General features: G+C 39.7%; 1 protein-coding gene and 1 pseudogene across 1 annotated transcript; both read right to left on the reverse strand.

Moving 5' to 3' along the window:
* Positions 1 to 1,811: 1,811 nt before the first annotated feature.
* On the reverse strand, positions 1,812 to 6,481 carry LOC133248663 (olfactory receptor 8S1-like; annotated as a pseudogene).
* Positions 6,482 to 9,703: 3,222 nt separating this feature from the next.
* Positions 9,704 to 10,643, reverse strand: LOC133248819 (olfactory receptor 8S1-like). Its single transcript, XM_061419124.1, has one exon. It carries the CDS (start codon positions 10,641 to 10,643, stop codon positions 9,705 to 9,707), a length of 939 nt encoding a protein of 312 aa, XP_061275108.1. The 3' UTR covers position 9,704.
* Between the last annotated feature and the right edge of the window lie 6,839 nt (positions 10,644 to 17,482).

Below are 17,482 nucleotides of genomic sequence, written 5' to 3' on the forward strand. Positions count from 1 at the left end.
CAAAGAATAGCAAGAAGAGATAAGAAAGACTTTTTCAGCGATCAATGCAAAGAAATAGAGGAAAACAACAGAATGGGAAAGACTAGAGATCTCTTCAAGAAAAATAGAGATACCAAGGGGACATTTCATGCAAAGATGAGCTCGATAAAAGACAGAAATGGTATGGACCTAACAGAAGCAGAAGATATTAAGAAGAGGTGGCAAGAATACACAGAAGAACTGTACAAAAAAGATCTTCACGACCAAGATAATCACAATGGTGTGATCACTGATCTAGAGCCAGACATCCTGGAATGTGAAGTCAAGTGGGCCTTAGGAAGCATCACTACGAACAAAGCTAGTGGAGGTGATGGAATTCCAGTTGAGCTATTTCAAATCCTGAAAGATGGTGCTGTGAAAGTGCTGCACTCAATATGCCAGCAAATTTGGAAAACTCAGCAGTGGCCACAGGACTGGAAAAAGTCAGTTTTCATCCCAATCCCAAAGAAAGGCAATGCCAAAGAATGCTCAAACTACCGCACAATTGCACTCATCTCACACACTAGTAAAGTAATGCTCAAAATTCTCCAAGCCAGGCTTTAGCAATATGTGAACTGTGAACTTCCTGATGTACAAGCTGATTTTAGAAAAGGCAGAGGAACCAGAGATCAAATTGCAAACATCCACTGGATCATGGAAAAAGCAAGAGAGTTCCAGAAAAAACATCTATTTCTGCTTTATAGACTATGCCAAAGCCTTTGACTGTGTGGATCACAATAAACTGTGGAAAATTCTCTTTCTTTAATTTCCCCTTATTATTACCATTCTCCATTCTGGCTCATGTTCTCTCATCTGGTTAAACTGTCTTCCCTCTCATTCTCTCTTGCTCATGTTCTCTCTCTCTCTTTTGCCTGAAGCGGATCATATATACACGATTATTTGGTACACTAGGTAGCTTTCTGTTAGCTCTCAATCCCACGCTTGTCTTGTATACTTGGTTTTATATTACTAGGACTAGACCGCTACAGAGGACATTTCCCAAGCACATTTCTATTACTGCTGGCTTCTGATTAGCCTCAGCCAGTAAGAAGAAGTATGGGCAGAAACTAAAAGAGACAGCTAATATGGTTCTGATGGAGGAAAGGTAGCGTCCCTTCAGTACTCCCAGCATCAGCGGCACTTTTCCATGCTCATGGCCTGCCACCTGGCCTCAGTGCTTCCTCAGCACCTAACAGTGGTGCCCCCAGTGAGACAGCAGGGCTGAGCCATCCTCAGAGTGGATTCCTTCCATTTTGCCACCAGTCAAAGGTGCCAGGAAAGGTACAGAGAATGGGTAACATCTGCTTAGCTTTAATAGCATACCCCCTCTCTCAGTAATTCCTGGCTTCTATATTTTCTCCAAATCCCTCTCCAATTTAAGCTCAATCCCAACCCTGAGTCTAAAATTTATGACTCTTTATTATCAGTGACCTTGCCTCTTTTATTTCTAGTAAAACTCCCCCTATAAATCTCAGATTCAGATAAGAATTCAGGTTCTAGACAATTTTCTCAGTGCTAATCTCAATGGGAATATTTCATAAATAAAAAAGAGAATTAATCTGTACCAAATTATCTCAATCTCCTGGACTGAAATAATTAACTGATCCATTGCTTTGTCCCTGAGCAAATTGACTGAACAAAAACAGCAAGTAGCTCTTGGATTTTCTCAATAATTTCAAATGAAACAGGTTCTTGTAAGATATTTTGTCATATCTGTTATGAACTAAGAAAAGTTTTCCTCAACTTGTTATTCAAACATCTGATGAGATGCTTTTGCATTTCCCAGTCATTCCCTACCTGTTCTCTGCTGTCTGAAATGCTATAAACCTTTTTGCCACATTCTTTTCAGAAGATTCTTTTACTTCCTTGTTCTTCAGGCTGTAGTCAAGGGGATTCACTAGGGGAGTGACCACACTGTACTGCAGGGAAAAAGTCAACTCCAGCAGGGAACTTAAGGTTGGCATGAGATAGCGAAGAAAAGCAGATCCATAGAAGAAGCTCACTGCAGTGAGGTGGGAAGAACAGGTAGAGAAGGCCTTCCTTCTGCCTGCAGTGGAGCTGATGTTCAGGATGGTGGAGACAATGCGGGTATATGAGAAGAAGACCAGGAGTAAAGTTCCAGAAGCATGCACAATGGTGGAGAACCCCAGGACTGAAAAGTTGATGGAGATATCAGAGCAAGAGAGAGAATAGAGATGGCAGCTCACAGCTGAAGTGAGGCATGACATGTGCCCCACAGAAGTCCAAGCTCAAAGTCATGAGGGTGTTAATGAGAGCATCCAGAAAGCCCAGTTTCCAGGAGAGCCATACTAGATCACATGCAAACATAGCTGTTTACTCATCAGCTGGCCATAGAGCAAAGGGTGACAGATGGCAGTGTAGTGGTCATAAGCCATGACAGAGAGCATGAAGATTTCCGTCCCTGCCATGGAAAACACAAAAAAAGCCTGGGCAAGGCAACCTTCTACTGAAATTGATTTCTTCTGAGACGGGAGATTCTCTAGCATCTTGGGCACAGTGACTGAAGTTAAACAAAGATCCAGGAAAGAGAGGTGACTGAGGAAGAAGTACATGGGTGAATGGAGGTATGATTCCATCCTGATGACAGTCATCATCATCAGATTCCCTATCAGGGTTAGGAGGTTCTGTAATGGTGCTATGGTTTCCTAAAGCCATGAGAGAAGGTGTTCCACTGGAATGAAAGTAGAAAGAAGTGTGAAGTATTCACCTCCTCTTCATGCCATCTCAGAGTTCTTATTTCATTCCATGCACACATATGTCTCTCTTCAGCCTGCTCATCTTTTACAAGGAGTTAAAAAAAAAGTCTTCCTCCTTTCCCCAAATTCTTCTTTGACTCAATTGCCAGCTGTTTAACTCCTGGAAACATGAGCCAGTCCATCTATCTATGTTCTTTCCCTTTGTGGCTCCTCTACCAAAATAGCTCTGGAGAACTTTATTTAATTTTTCAGTCTAGTCTATGACTAACTGGTTTCATCTTGAACTATCCCTTGTGATTTTTTTTTTTCCCAGCTGTACTGCATGGCTTGCAGGATCTTAGTTCCTTGACCAGGGATTGAATTCACACCCTCTGCAGTGAAAACGCAGAGTCCTAACCACTGGACCCCTAGGAAATTCCCTACCATCCCTTGCTTTTATTCTGTAACACTACTGGTCAAAACCAGTAAACCCGGGTGGTTCTGGTATGGCCCCAGTTGCAGAATCAGGGCACCAATTGTCAGATTGTATTTATTCTGGTGACCTCATTACTCTTCTATTCTCTGCCTTCAACTGATAGTCTTTGAAATTTTTTCTCTTTAAATTTTGACCCAAATCCCATTGCTCTTGAATATTCACTATAATTTCTACCTCCTCCCTTATATATGTCTTCCTTCTCTTCCTACACAGATTATAGAAAAGAATGATATCTGTCATTTTGTGTGTGTGTGTGTGTCAGTTATGTCTAGGTATTATCAAACATTTAGCTTTCCCTCTACTGGAAGATCACAACAAAACTATAAGTGCTGAATTATCTCAAATTTTAGAAGAAGGAAATTCAATCTGAAAATTTTGCAGTAACTTGCTGCTATTGAAAGAGTAAGTGAGTGGGTAAGATTTACATTCATACAGAGTCGGACACGACTGAAGCAACTTAGCAGCAGCAGCAGGTCTATGAAGCTATCATTATCTTTGATTTTTATGTTCTGACCAGCTGATATCCATTTTCTTAAACCTGTTTACTTATCCCCACTCTGTGTTCTCTTTTACTCCTTATTCTGTAAACTCTTTCAACCTTCGTTTGGATATCTATTGCTCTGGTTTTCAGCAGAATGTGTGAGTACTATTTCCTTTTTCTCCAAGCATATTGCTTGCTTATGGAGAACAGATTTGGTATTCAACCATCTTAATTATCTTAAATCTTGAACTACAGCAGAATGAGAGGCATATGATGGGTCCTCAATATTTGTTGAATGTAGAAATAATGAAACTGGTTTAGAAGATATTGTGTGTGCTTTGTTTGAGGAATACCCGCCTCCTCCCTGCCCTCCCCATACCAGTGTGATCTCTGGTTTCAGAAATAAACAACTTGAGGATGACTGGGAAGTTGTAAAGAAAAGGAAGGCTCTGTGGGGTTTTGTGATTGCAGAGGACTTACTTTCTATTGTACTAGCTGGCACCTAAAGATTCATTCCCTCTGAGGAGTACCTACTAGCTCATTTTGGGCCACATTCAGAAGGTTGCTTAAAAACATGACAATTATTCATCTATCCATCAGATAATTTATTGATCAGTTACTAATTTGTTTAGTCACTTAATATTTCATTTGTCCACTCCATTTTCCATCCTGTCAATTCAGCAAGGAAACCATCTGTTTCATTCAGTTATGCATTATTTCATCAGTTCTGTCATATATCTAATTACTCAAAGTATTATAGATTTATTTTGTGCTAGGCTTACTTACAATTGATTGGGCAAAAAGACCTTGCTTAACCTTTACTGAATTGTTGTGTCAATACACTTATTTGTCCTGTTTTTCCAGTTACATTTTCCCAGAATCCAGGGTTGAGTTCTTGCACTGGTTAATTTCTTTGTAGCCAGCGTGAAATCTCAGACTCTGTTCTGTCATGAGTGCTCTTTCCTGGTATGATAATTCCTCACTGAAATCTTGATCTGTCAACTAGAACTGGGAATCAGCTTCGAATTTCCCAAGCTTTCACGCTGGGAATCTCACCAAAGTCTCAGTTGTTCTTGCCCAAAGAACTTACCAGAGTAGATTTAATTCTTGCTGGGCTAGCCAATGCCCTGCTTTTCCTAAATTTCCTTTATTTTTCTATTTCTGTTTAGACAAGTTCTTATACTTTCACCCCTTATCAGAACCCATATTGAAATTACCTCTTGATTCTATCTGGTGAGTAAGTTGTAGTCCAACATGGTGACCTAAATTAATATTTACTCTTCAGTAAAGATGAATAATGGAATGATAACCAAATGGAAAAGTCAATTTTTCCTGTCTTTGAGTTTGTAAAATCTTACAGAAATAAACAATTCTTTGTGTTCTTCAGTAGCAAAGTGGTCAATCCAGTCCATTCACTTTAACTGGAAAATTTCTCAAAATTTGTAATTTACTTTCCAATTTTGGTCAGACACAGTTTGGCCACATTTGCTCCACATTTATTCTCCAGTTTTCCATATTTACTCTCAGTGTAGACCTAGTTACTATCCAAGTTTTATTTCCAGCACTCAGCCTGAGATAACTCTAGGATATCCAAAGGACTTTGGAGAAACCGTGAAAGATCCAATATTTGAAAACCTCTGTCTTCTGCTAACATCTCACAAAGCCCATCAGCAAGGCAAGTGGAAGCCCAAGTTGTAAGATTCTATGATTTTCTCCCTCTGACTCCCAACATAGATCCTCTGACTGTGAGCATGCAAAGACAGAACTTCATTTCAACCTTGCAGTGAAAGTTATATACTAATTTCAAATTCTTGTCACTTACCTTGAAAGGGAACACAGTGGCTTCAATTCACATTAAAGTTGAATGCTTATTTTGAAATTCAGAAAAAGGTAGAGAGAAGTTTTGATGCTTACATAGAGAAGAGGGGAAGATAAGAACATAAAGCTCAAGGTGATCCTCTTAATAGAAATGTGCTATTTACCAATTCGCTGGGTAACTGTGTGTGAGCACTTCTTAAAATAGGTCAGCTCTTAATATCTTATAAATGTTCATGTCAGATATTATCTTAAAGAGAAGAAGAGCAAGATATTGCATTTCTGGATCACTGAAGAATAATAAAAAATAATTATCACTTTCTACCATATTATTTTTTACTTGTGTTTACACTACTGTGAATTCATTTTACTTAAATTAACATTTGCCTAAATTTAAAATTCAACAAATTCAGAAAGCAAAAGAACATAAATGCCATTATAAATTATTAATTCATTTATATCCAATGATTTTACATCATTCCCAAAAAGATATTCTAAGAAAACAGTCTCCAGATTTATCTACTAAGTATATGTGAAGGTTGCTCAGTTGTGTCTGACTCTTTGCGACTCCATGGGCTGCAGCCCACCAGGCTCCTCTGTCCATGGAATTCTCCAGGCAAGAACACTGGAGTGGGCTGCCACTTCCTTCTCCAGGCTACTAAGTGTAATCACACACAAAATATCCACTAATTACATTAATGACTGGATGGACAGCTTAATGAAAATAGAAAGAGAGACAAGTATAGAGTTGGAAGGCAGAAATGGTCTGGGTAACAATTATTGGAAATATAAGAAACTCAGAAGAGTATACGGAATATGGGTATCCCAAGCACAACTTGAAAAAGACAGAAGTGGAAAATGAGAGAAGGGATGGAGGACATGTGGTTTGTATTCATGAAAGACAGACTTTGCATATCTTAATATTCTCCTTATAAGCTTCACCGGATCCTGCTCTTCCTGGTCTCCTTTAACCATGAATTTTGTTAATGACCAGAATATTGTTGATGACTAAGGTGCTTAATAATAGCAGAAAGGTGAACTATTTTTAGCACATGTATTTAGAGTCTAAAAGAAGGAGGAGGATGTCAGGCTACTAAAGTTTATCAACTATGTTATGCTTTTTCCTATTCCTCCCCAGAATGGGGCTCTTCAAGCTCTTGCTTTAAGCTCCCCAGATCAATGCAGATCACATAACCAGTTTGTGCTTAACTCTAAAAAGCATAGATAGGATTTATTTGGTAGATGCTAAGAGCTTCAAAGGAGAGAGACACCCATAAAGTTCTTAGTGTGTGAAACTCAGACTGCAGCACAAGGAAAAGATGATGGGAGAACTTAAGATAAAAGAAAGTGCTTGAGAAAGCCAGGTGCAGAAGGCTGGAGAAGGAAAAGAAAACAGAAGCTGGAAGTCCCAGGTGGGAATGAAGGAAAATTTTAGAGAAATTGTAGAGGTCTGGGTTTTTGTGGCATAAAGCTCATCTTTTGAGTCTAGTCTCACTGTGATATAAGAAGTCATCTTTGGTCAGGTGACCACTACTCACAGGGAAATCAATAATTCTTCAGGTGAATTCAATAAAGTGTACATGTTAGGTTTTCTATTTACAAATATCACAAGGGAGAGAAAACTGACTAACTCAGGTGAAGAAGTTGAAAGCTGCCTTGGTCCTGCCACTTTCAAATTCTGACAGGAGCACAGGAGAAATTTCTCTCATGTCATCCCAAGCCAATTCACAGAAACTATTCTTCATTTAACACTCTTGTGAGTCTATATACCAGGCAAAGAATATCAGTGAAGCAAGTGATTTTCAGATAGAATCTAGCTGAAGGGAAGCCAGAGAAGCTGGTGGAGCTGATGAAACTTAGCAGTGCAAGAGAGCTGTAGTCTCTGAGGTCAAATCTGAAGCCAAATTTTGAACTTAGAAGAGTGAAGGCTGTAGAACTCCTAGGTGAATCTCACAAATATAAGCTATAGAACTTTACGATTGAAGTTCTTACTGTAAACCCTGGAATAGTGTGGGTTTTAAAAGCAGGCAAGCTGAGGAACTTACCTAGCAGTCCGGCAGTTAAGACTCTGTGCTTCCCCTGCAGAGGGTGTGGGTTCAAGGGAACTAAGATCCCACATGTCTTGAGGTGTGGCTAAGAAAAGAAAAGTAGGCAAGCTGAGAAGTCTTTGCCTATTGGCCACTTAAACTGGAGGGATACTTTATTAGGAAATTATCAAGGAAGGTGTTTAGCAAGATGTAATTCACCTGACAGCTCACTTTCCCATATTCACAAGAAACTGTAGTTTTTGTGTGTGTGTGTGTGTGTGAATTTATTTATTTTAATTGGAGGCTAATTACTTTACAATATTGTATTGGTTTTGCCATACATCAACATGCATCCGCCAAGGGTGTACACGTGTTCCCCATCCTGAACCCCCCTCCCACCTCCCTTCCCATACCATCCCTCTGGGTCATCCCAGTGCACCAGCCCCAAGCTTCCTGTATCCTGCATCGAACCTGGACTGGCAATTTGTTTCTTATATGATATTATACATGTTTTAATGCCATTCTCCCAAATCATCTCCCATCTCCCTCTCCCACAGAGTCCAAAAGACTGTTCTATACATCTGTGTCTCTTTTGCTGCCTCGCATACAGGGTGGTTGTTGCTGCTGCTAAGTCACTTCAGTTGTGTCCGACTCTGTGTGACCCCATAGACGACAGCCCACCAGGCTCCCCCGTCCCTGGGATTCTCCAGGCAAGAACACTGGAATGGGTTGCCATTTCCTTCTCCAATGCATGAAATGGAAAAGTGAAAGTGAAGTCGCTCAGTCGTGTCCGACCCTCAGCGACCCCATGGACTGCAGCCCACCAGGCTCCTCCATCCATGGGACTTCCCAGGCAAGAGTACCAGAGTGGGGTGCCATTGCCTTCTCCGAGGGTTGTTGTTACCATCTTTCTAAATTCCATATATATGCATTAGTATACTGTATTGGTGTTTTTCTTTCTGGCTTACTTCACTCTGTATAATAGGCTCCAGTTTCATCCATCTCATTAGAACTGATTCAAATGTATTCTTCTTCATTTTACAGTTATTTAGATGATTGCAAAATACAGATTAAACAAAGCAGAAGCAGCATGAGAATTGATTTATGTCTTACAGGTCTTATGTCTTATAGGTACCAATGAATTATGTGAGATTGATGCAGTGCCTTAAAACCAGCAAACCATAAGCCCCTACACAGTGACCAGTTGTTTGACAGCTGAGAGGTGAGGGACAAAGATGGTTTCAGGACTCCTGTGTCATAAGATCAAATTATTTGTCTAAGGCACATTGCCTACACTCTACACGGGGAAGATCTTGATGAGATCAGCTAATTGGAGAATATGCAAGTCTGAATAATGACTATGTGAGAAATAAAGTTTCTAGAGCCACAGCGCCTCCTTATAGCCTCTTACACTGGTGATTTGGCCAGCACTATGCACATACATGAGGGCTTTCTTGATAGCTCAGTTGGAAAAGAATCCACCTGCAATGCAGGAGACCCTGGTTTGATTCCTGAGTCGGTAAGATCCACTGGAAAAGGGATAGGCTACCCACTCCAGTATTCTGGCCTGGAGAATTCCATGAACTGTATAGTCCATGGGATTGCAAAGAGTTGGACATGACTGAGCAACTTTCACTTTCACTTTTCACTGCACATACATGAGTTCTTAGAAATTTTATCCGAGTCTGAGCTCCATCTCTATACATTCATTGTCTCTCTGCAGAGCTTTTAGCTTTTTAAGCCTGTCTTCTATGGCCACCCAATTGGACTTCTTTTATTTTCAACCCTCTACCCTTACCTATGACTTTTTTCTCTTAAAGATCCAGGACCCTACATTCTTATCAAATCTATGGCTTTTAGCATATTCTCCAGTTAGTAAAAATAATGATAGATTCATGAAACTAATAATTTTACTAAAACAGATGTTTCAGAATGAGAAAAATGGATCAATTTGTTCATAACAAAGTTTTCTAGACAAGGTGATTATTTTAAAAGAAAATAAAGGGAGCTTTCCTTCCTATAACTTTATGCCATTCTCTCATGTATTTCTAATGTAGGTTGTAGCATCTGACGTTGTGAGTACTCAAGAGTGCTCCTTACTACTGCAAACTCACCTGATGTCCTTTTCTATGCAGATTTATTCCAGTTCTTCACTATCCTATATTTTCATTTCAGCACCTGATATGCTGCAAATACTTTTCCAAAGTTCTTTTCAGAGCCACCTTCACCTCCTTGTTTTTCAGACTGTAAATGAGGGGATTCAGCATGGGCGTGATGACAGTATACTGCACAGAGAAGACCAGTTCTGCAGGGGATCCTGAATTTGGCATAAGATGGCGGAACAAACCTGAGCCAAAGTACAGTGTCACTGCAGTGAGGTGGGAAGAGCAGGTGGAGAAGGCCTTGCTTCTGCCTGAGGTAGAGCTGATGCTCAGGATGGTGGTGATAATGTGGGCATAGGATAGGGAGACCAAAAGGAAGGTTCCCAGCCCATGCAGCAGAGTGGAACAGAGCAAGGCAATGAGGTTTCTGGAGATATCAGAGCAAGACAGGGAGAGGAGAGAGGGCATTTCACAGCTGTAGTGAGGGATGATTTTGGCCTCACAGAAGATCATGTTCACAGCTAGGAAGATGTTGATGAGTGCGTCCAGAAAGCCCAGGCCCCACGAGCCCCACACAAGCTGAATGTACAGCTTTTTACTCATGATCTGTCCATAGAGTAGAGGGTGGCAGATCGCAGCATAGCGGTCATAGGCCATCACTGAGAGCAGACAGGCTTCGGTCCCTGCAGCAACAAACACAAAGAAGACCTGAGCTAGGCAGCCCTCTACCGATATTGTTTTCCTTCGAGACAGGAGGTTCTCCAACATCTTGGGCACTGTGACTGAAGAGAAGCAGATATCAACGAAAGAGAGGTGGCTCAGGAAGAAGTACATGGGCGTGTGGAGGTGGGAATCAGCCTTGATCACCAGCAACATCATCAAGTTCCCCATTATTGTCAGAAGGTAAATCCCCAGGAATAGCACAAAGAGCAGAGCCTGGGTGTGAGGGTTGGCAGACAGTCCAAGGAGGATGAACTCTGTGACAGTGCTGTGGTTCCTCAAGTCCATTTACAAAGGCCTTTCCCTAGAAATAATATAAACAGGCATGGGAGCCAAAAGTCTTTTTCCCCAGACCTCTCCCCTCCCCTGATAACAGGGGGTTTTCCTCGGTGACCTCAGGCTACACTGGAATTTTTCCATTGTATTTGTCCTCTGTTCATATCACCATTATTTGTAAATGTTTTTGCTTTCTATTATGACCTCAGTTTGTGTCAATCACTTGAAACAAAAAGATGATCAAGATATGATATCCATTGAAGAATATGCATATGAAGAGTAAATATATAACTGTAATTACTACAATGGGAACTCAAATTGAGATTTAGTGAGGGCCAATAATGACATTACATTGAGTGAATTTGACAATATCCTTAAGAAAGCAATATGATTGCACTTGGAAAATGTTTCTGACAAATATTCAGTTTGCATGAACATGAAGTTTGTATTCAAAGGCTCAGAGAAAAATCAAGTTATATTTGGTTTAACATAATGGCAACCTGCTCCAGTATTCTTGCCTGGAAAATTCCATGAATAGAAGAACCTGGTGGGTGACTGAGTAACCGAGCACAAAATCAGATCTAAGATGCTGACACCTAGGGAATAAATGGGCATCAGAGATAGTGGCTAAAAATGTGGGCTACTGCATCAGACTAGGTTCAAATTTCAGCTCTACCTCTAATTAGGTACATGACTTTGTACATGATGCATAAAACTCCTTGCTTGGATTTCCTTATGTTTAAAATGAATATTAATAACAGTACTAAGAAAGGTTCTAGGATTAAATATGAGATTATATATAAAGTTTTTAAAAAGCATCTACTCCTAACTGTCCATTACTGCTATTATTTGAGATTGTAAGTCTAGGCAAAAGTCACCTAAATTCTCACATATGGTGAAGCTCTGTTAAAGACTAAAGTTGTTTCTGTTAATACTGCTGTTGTACTCAACTTTACATACCTGTATATACTTTATATACCTTATATACCTTTACCAAGAGAAGTGTATGAACACAGTTGTAAAGTAAATTTTAGAATTATTTTGGAGGAGAGAAATTTGTAATTACTGTGGGTACTTTCACTTAGAAAGGAGGAAATAAAAGTATTTCCACTATATATATATATATATATATACACACACATATATACATACATATATATATTTATATAAGTATTTTCTACTGTATGTATAGCTGTAAGACTAAAGAGATGACTGGGGGAAAAAAGTGGGTGGGACTCAGTGTGAATCCCTGGGCCCACCTGGAGGAGCATTATTGGGTTGGATGTGTTCCCAGGTCAGGTTAAAATCTCTAGGAAAGTCAGCAAGAGGAGTGCTTGAGAGGTTTCATGCTGCAGGAAAGAGTAGCAGCCAGGAAAGAGGACTCTGCCCAGTACCACACATTCTGGACCTCCCTCCAATACAGTGTAGCAAACAGGTTTGGAAATTAATCCTGTAGGACAGTAGGAGTTTGACTCAGAGCTCTTACCTTCTGTTGGAAATACCCACTGCAGCTACTGTCTCTCCCTTAGGAGGAAATCTCTACCCATTTTTTCTGCTCACATTCAGAGGCCTGTTTAAAATAGGAATAGAACATTCACTCATATTCCTCTTTTGCAGATATTTAGATATTAGATGAACTTTTGTCTTTCGTCCTTAGAAACTGTCCTCACTCTCCATATCCCAAATTTCTCCTCCATGGCCAGATTCTGTTTATGTCTCTCGACTCTGTTTCTCATAAGTCTTTGGGTCTTGATTACAACAAGGCTCTTTTCGCCTGAATGCTGAATAGTTTCCAGTGATTTCCAGCTTTGTCCTCACACCTGGAAGTCTGGTCTTCGGTTACCCACAGGACTTATTGAGGTGGCTCAGTCAGTTTCCTGGTCCTGTCCATTCCCAGCAAGTCCAAAGCTCGGCCAAAGGGAAGTTCTGATTCCTACTCATTAACTCCTTAGCCATAAACCCACCTCAGAATCCTCCCCACTTCCCCAAAGCAGATTACCTGTACATCCTGTTGGAGAAGGCACTCTGCTTTCCAATGTGACTGCAGAACTTTTATTTAGATTCATCTATTAAGAAGGAAGATGATTCATCTACCAAGAAAAGTGGTTTCTAAGTCTTTTATCGTGGGAGAATTTATAAAATCCCAGTGATGATATGTTTCACTGAATTCTACACTAATAAACTTATATGGCCAGAGAGCAGTTTTCTTTCAGTGCGTCTCAAATACACCTTAGTTTTCTTTGTGTCCAGTATCACATCCCAGCCACACATAGTATTATTTGAGTTTAACCATTCCACAGAGCAGCTACGTTTAGGCAGTTGGCTGGTTTGATTCCTTGCCCTTGGCAGCCTAGGAAGTGGTAAGGGCACAGCTTTTATATCACATAGTCACCATCTGAAGTTGGACTTAGTTTTCAAGAACTGTTTTCAACACTGAGTTTTGTAAAGACCAAGGGGGATCTCTTAGGTGTGGCCTTTGGAATGTCTAGGTGACGCAATGATTAATTAATTAAATATTAATAATAATATTTTTATTTTATTTTTTATTTTATTATTATATTAAAAATAATAATAATTAAATATTAATTCTAAAATCACCTGAGCTAGTGGGAGTTAGAAATAAGAATGGCCAAAGGGGTATTTATCTGAATCCCCAAGCAGGAAAGGAATAGTTTACAAGTGACACTCCAAGGGCTGTCTTCTCTCTGGCGAAATCACCTCCAGTTAAACTTGCTGTGTAAAAGTATTTTGTTCAAATAAGTAAAAAGACAAAAAATAAGGACAATCATTTTCTTAAACTGTTCTAATTTTATTTACTTTGATAGATCCAATTTGTGTGCTCCCATGTTTGGGAGCATTTAGGGAAATGCTTGTTAATAAGTTTATTATAGTCTTAAGTAAGAATAGTCTCATATAAACCAAAATTTCTATTTGTTTGTTACAGTGAATTAAAAAGTTTTCATTCAAACTAGACTTTTGTGACCTGATAATTATTCCCTACTGTCACTTGCCAATTAAACTAGTAAGCAAAAGAAATATAATAGATATTTGGGATAATTAAATTTACTTTTTTTTAAACATTTAATTTTTTATTAATCTATACGGAATTCTAATTTTATGTTTATTTATTTTCTCTTTACAACCTTTGTTCTTATATGTCTCTAAGACTATTCATGTATGTTGTTCAATTGCTCAGTTGTCGCTGACTCCTTGCAGCCCCATAGACTGCGGCATGCCAGGCTTCCCTGTCCATCACCAACTCCCAGAGTTTACTCAAACTCATGTCCATTGAGTCGGTGATGCCATCCAACCATTTCGTCCTCTGTCATCCCTTTCTCATCCTGCCTTCAATCTTTCCCAGGATCAGGGTCTTTTCAAATGAGTCAACTCTTCACATCAGGTGGCCAAAGTATTGGAGTTTCAGCTTCAGTGTCAGTCCTTCCAATGAATATTTAGGATTGATTTCCTTTAGGATTGACTGGTTTGATCTCCCTGCAGTCCAAGGGATTCTCAAGAGTCTTCTCCAACACCACAGTTTGAAAGCATCTGTTCTTAAGTGCTCAGCCTTGTTTATGGTCCAAAATCATATCCATACATGACTACTGCAAAAACCATAGCTTTGACTAGATGGACCTTTGTTGGCAAAGTAATGTCTCTGCTTTTTAATATGCTGTCTAGAGTTGTTATAACTTTTCTTTCAAAGAGCTGCTGCTGCTGCTGCTGCTAAGTTGCTTCAGTCGTGTCCGACTCTGTGCAACCCCATAGACGGTAGCCCACCAGGCTCCCCCGTCCCTGGGATTCTCCAGCAAGAACACTGGAGTGGGTTGCCATTTCCTTCTCCAATGCATGAAAGTGAGAAGTGAAAGTGAAGTTGCTCAGTTGTCTCCGACTCTTAGCGACCCCATGGACTGCAGCCCACCAGGCTCCTCCATCCATGGGAATTTCCAGGCAAGAGTACTGGAGTGGGGTGGCACCGTTAAATTTCATGGTTGCAGTAACCATCTGCATTGATTTTGGAGTCCAAGAAAAGGAGATGCAATTTAAACCACAATGAGATACTATTATACACAGACCAGAATCTGTTGTTTGTCCATTTAAAATTATTATTTAAACCGTATCTTCTTTTACAACTAAATTACTTAACATAATAACAAAAATTAAGTTACTAATACTTCAAAAATAAAGAGATAAAATGTGTAAAAATTATATTTAAATGAGAAACATCATCACGAACTGGTCACATTAAAAGAGTTCCTCTCACTGAGGAAGGAAAAAATACCTTGCATCTAGTAGCCATCGGACTGCAGCCACTCCTTACACTGAGCCCTGAGGAAACTCGGAATGTGAAAACACAGGATACTGGCTACAGATAATTAAGGTGCTTATCAAAGAAATGATTTTAGTGAGCCCAGGCTCTTGCATCTTCCCAACATAGAAAAGTGCTGAATTCCTTTACTTAAGATATACATATATATATATATATATATATATATATATATATTTTTTTTTTTTTAAATTAACAATAATCTTTTGACATTCAGACTCCAGTTCAGTTCAGTTCAGTCGTGTCCGACTCTTTGTGATCCCATGAATGGCAGCACGCCAGGCCTCCCTGTCCATCACCAACTCCCGGAGTTTACTCAAACTCATGTCTATCGAATAACTTGTGAAAAAATAGTAAATAATTCAATAACATCTGCCTACCCATTGTATAATTGTACCACTCTTGATGACCCCTTTTCATCCATTTCCATCCTCTGCACTTTGCAGAACTGTTCCAGCCTCTCACTAGCTGCCCATTCTACAATAACAATGTACTCAAAAAAATGCTTATTAAATTCCTTTTCTCTAATAATAAATTTTGTCTATAAGCAATTTATAGATTCAATGCAATCCCTATCAAGCTACCAACAGTATTCTTCACAGAGCTGGAACAAATAATTTCACAATTTGTATGGAAATACAAAACACCTCGAATAGCCAAAGGTATCTTGAGAAAGAAGAATGGAACTGGAGGAATCAACCTGCCTGACTTCAGGCTCTACTACAAAGCCACAGTTATCAAGACAGTATGGTACTGGCACAAAGACAGAAATATTGATCAATGTAACAAAATAGAAAGCCCAGAGATAAATCCACGCACATATGGACACCTTATCTTTGACAAAGGAGGCAAGAATATACAATGGATTAAAGACAATCTCTTTAACAAGTGGTGCTGGGAAAACTGGTCAACCACGTGTAAAAGAATGAAACTAGAACACTTTCTAATACCATACACAAAAATTAAACTCAAAATGGATTAAAGATCTCAACGTAAGACCAGAAACTACAGAACTCCTAGAGGAGAACATAGGCAAAACACTCTCCGACATACATCACAGCAGGATCCTCTATGACCCACCTCCCAGAATATTGGAAATAAAAGCAAAAATAAACAAATGGGACCTAATTAAACTTAAAAGCTTCTGCACAACAAAGGAAACTATTAGCAAGGTGAAAAGACAGCCTTCAGAATGGGAGAAAATAATAGCAAATGAAGCAACTGACAAACAACTAATCTCAAAAATATGCAAGCAACTCCTACAGCTCAACTCCAGAAAAATAAATGACCCAATCAAAAAATGGGCCAAAGAACTAAATAGACATTTCTCCAAAGAAGACATACAGATGGCTAACAAACACATGAAAAGATGCTCAACATCACTCATTATCAGAGAAATGCAAATCAAAACCACTATGAGGTACCATTTCACACCAGTCAGAATGGCTGCGATCCAAAAGTCTACAAGCAATAAATGCTGGAGAGGGTGTGGGGAAAAGGGAACCCTCTTATACTGGTGGTGGGAATGCAAACTAGTACAGCCACTATGGAGAACAGTGTGGAGATTCCTTAAAAAACTGGAAATAGAACTGCCTTATGATCCAGCAATCCCACTGCTGGGCATACACACTGAGGAAACCAGAAGGGAAAGAGACACGTGTACCCCAATGTTCATCGCAGCACTGTTTATAATAGCCAGGACATGGAAGCAACCTAGATGCCCATCAGCAGATGAATGGATAAGAAAGCTGTGGTACATATACACAATGGAGTATTACTCAGCCATTAAAAAGAATACATTTGAATCAGTTCTAATGAGATGGATGAAACTGGAGCCCATTATACAGAGTGAAGTAAGCCAGAAAGAAAAACACCAATACAGTATAATAACACATATATATGGAATTTAGAAAGATGGAAACAATAACCCGGTGTACGAGACAGGAAAAGAGACACCGATGTATAGATCAGTCTTATGGACTCTGTGGGAGAGGGAGAGGGTGGGGAGATTTGGGAAAATAGCATTGAAACATGTAAAATATCATGTATGAAACGAGTCACCAGTCCAGGTTCGATGCACAGTACTGGAGGCTTGGGGCTGGTGCACTGGGACGACCCAGAGGGAGGGGAGGGGAGGGAGGAGGGTGGAGGGTTCAGGATGGGGAACGCGGGTATACCTGTGGCGGATTCATTTTGATATTTGGCAAAACTAATACAATATTGTAAAGTTTAAAAATAAAATAAAATTAAAAAAATAATAAAATCAAACCAGTCAATCCTAAAAAAAAATCAATCCTGAACATTCATTGGAAGGACTGATGATGAAGCTGAAACTCCAATACTTTGGCCACTTGATATGAAAGGCTGACTCATTAGAAGAGACCCTGATGCTGGGAAAGATTGAAGGGTGGAGGAGAAAGTGAATGACAGAGGATGAGATGGTTGAATGGCATCACAGACTAAACGGACATGAGTTTGAGCAAGCTCTGGGAGCTGGTGATGGACAGCGAAGCCTGGTGTGCTACAG

The sequence above is a fragment of the Bos javanicus genome, chromosome 5 (genome assembly GCF_032452875.1).
Source record: "Bos javanicus breed banteng chromosome 5, ARS-OSU_banteng_1.0, whole genome shotgun sequence".
Classification (NCBI taxonomy): domain Eukaryota; kingdom Metazoa; phylum Chordata; class Mammalia; order Artiodactyla; family Bovidae; genus Bos; species Bos javanicus.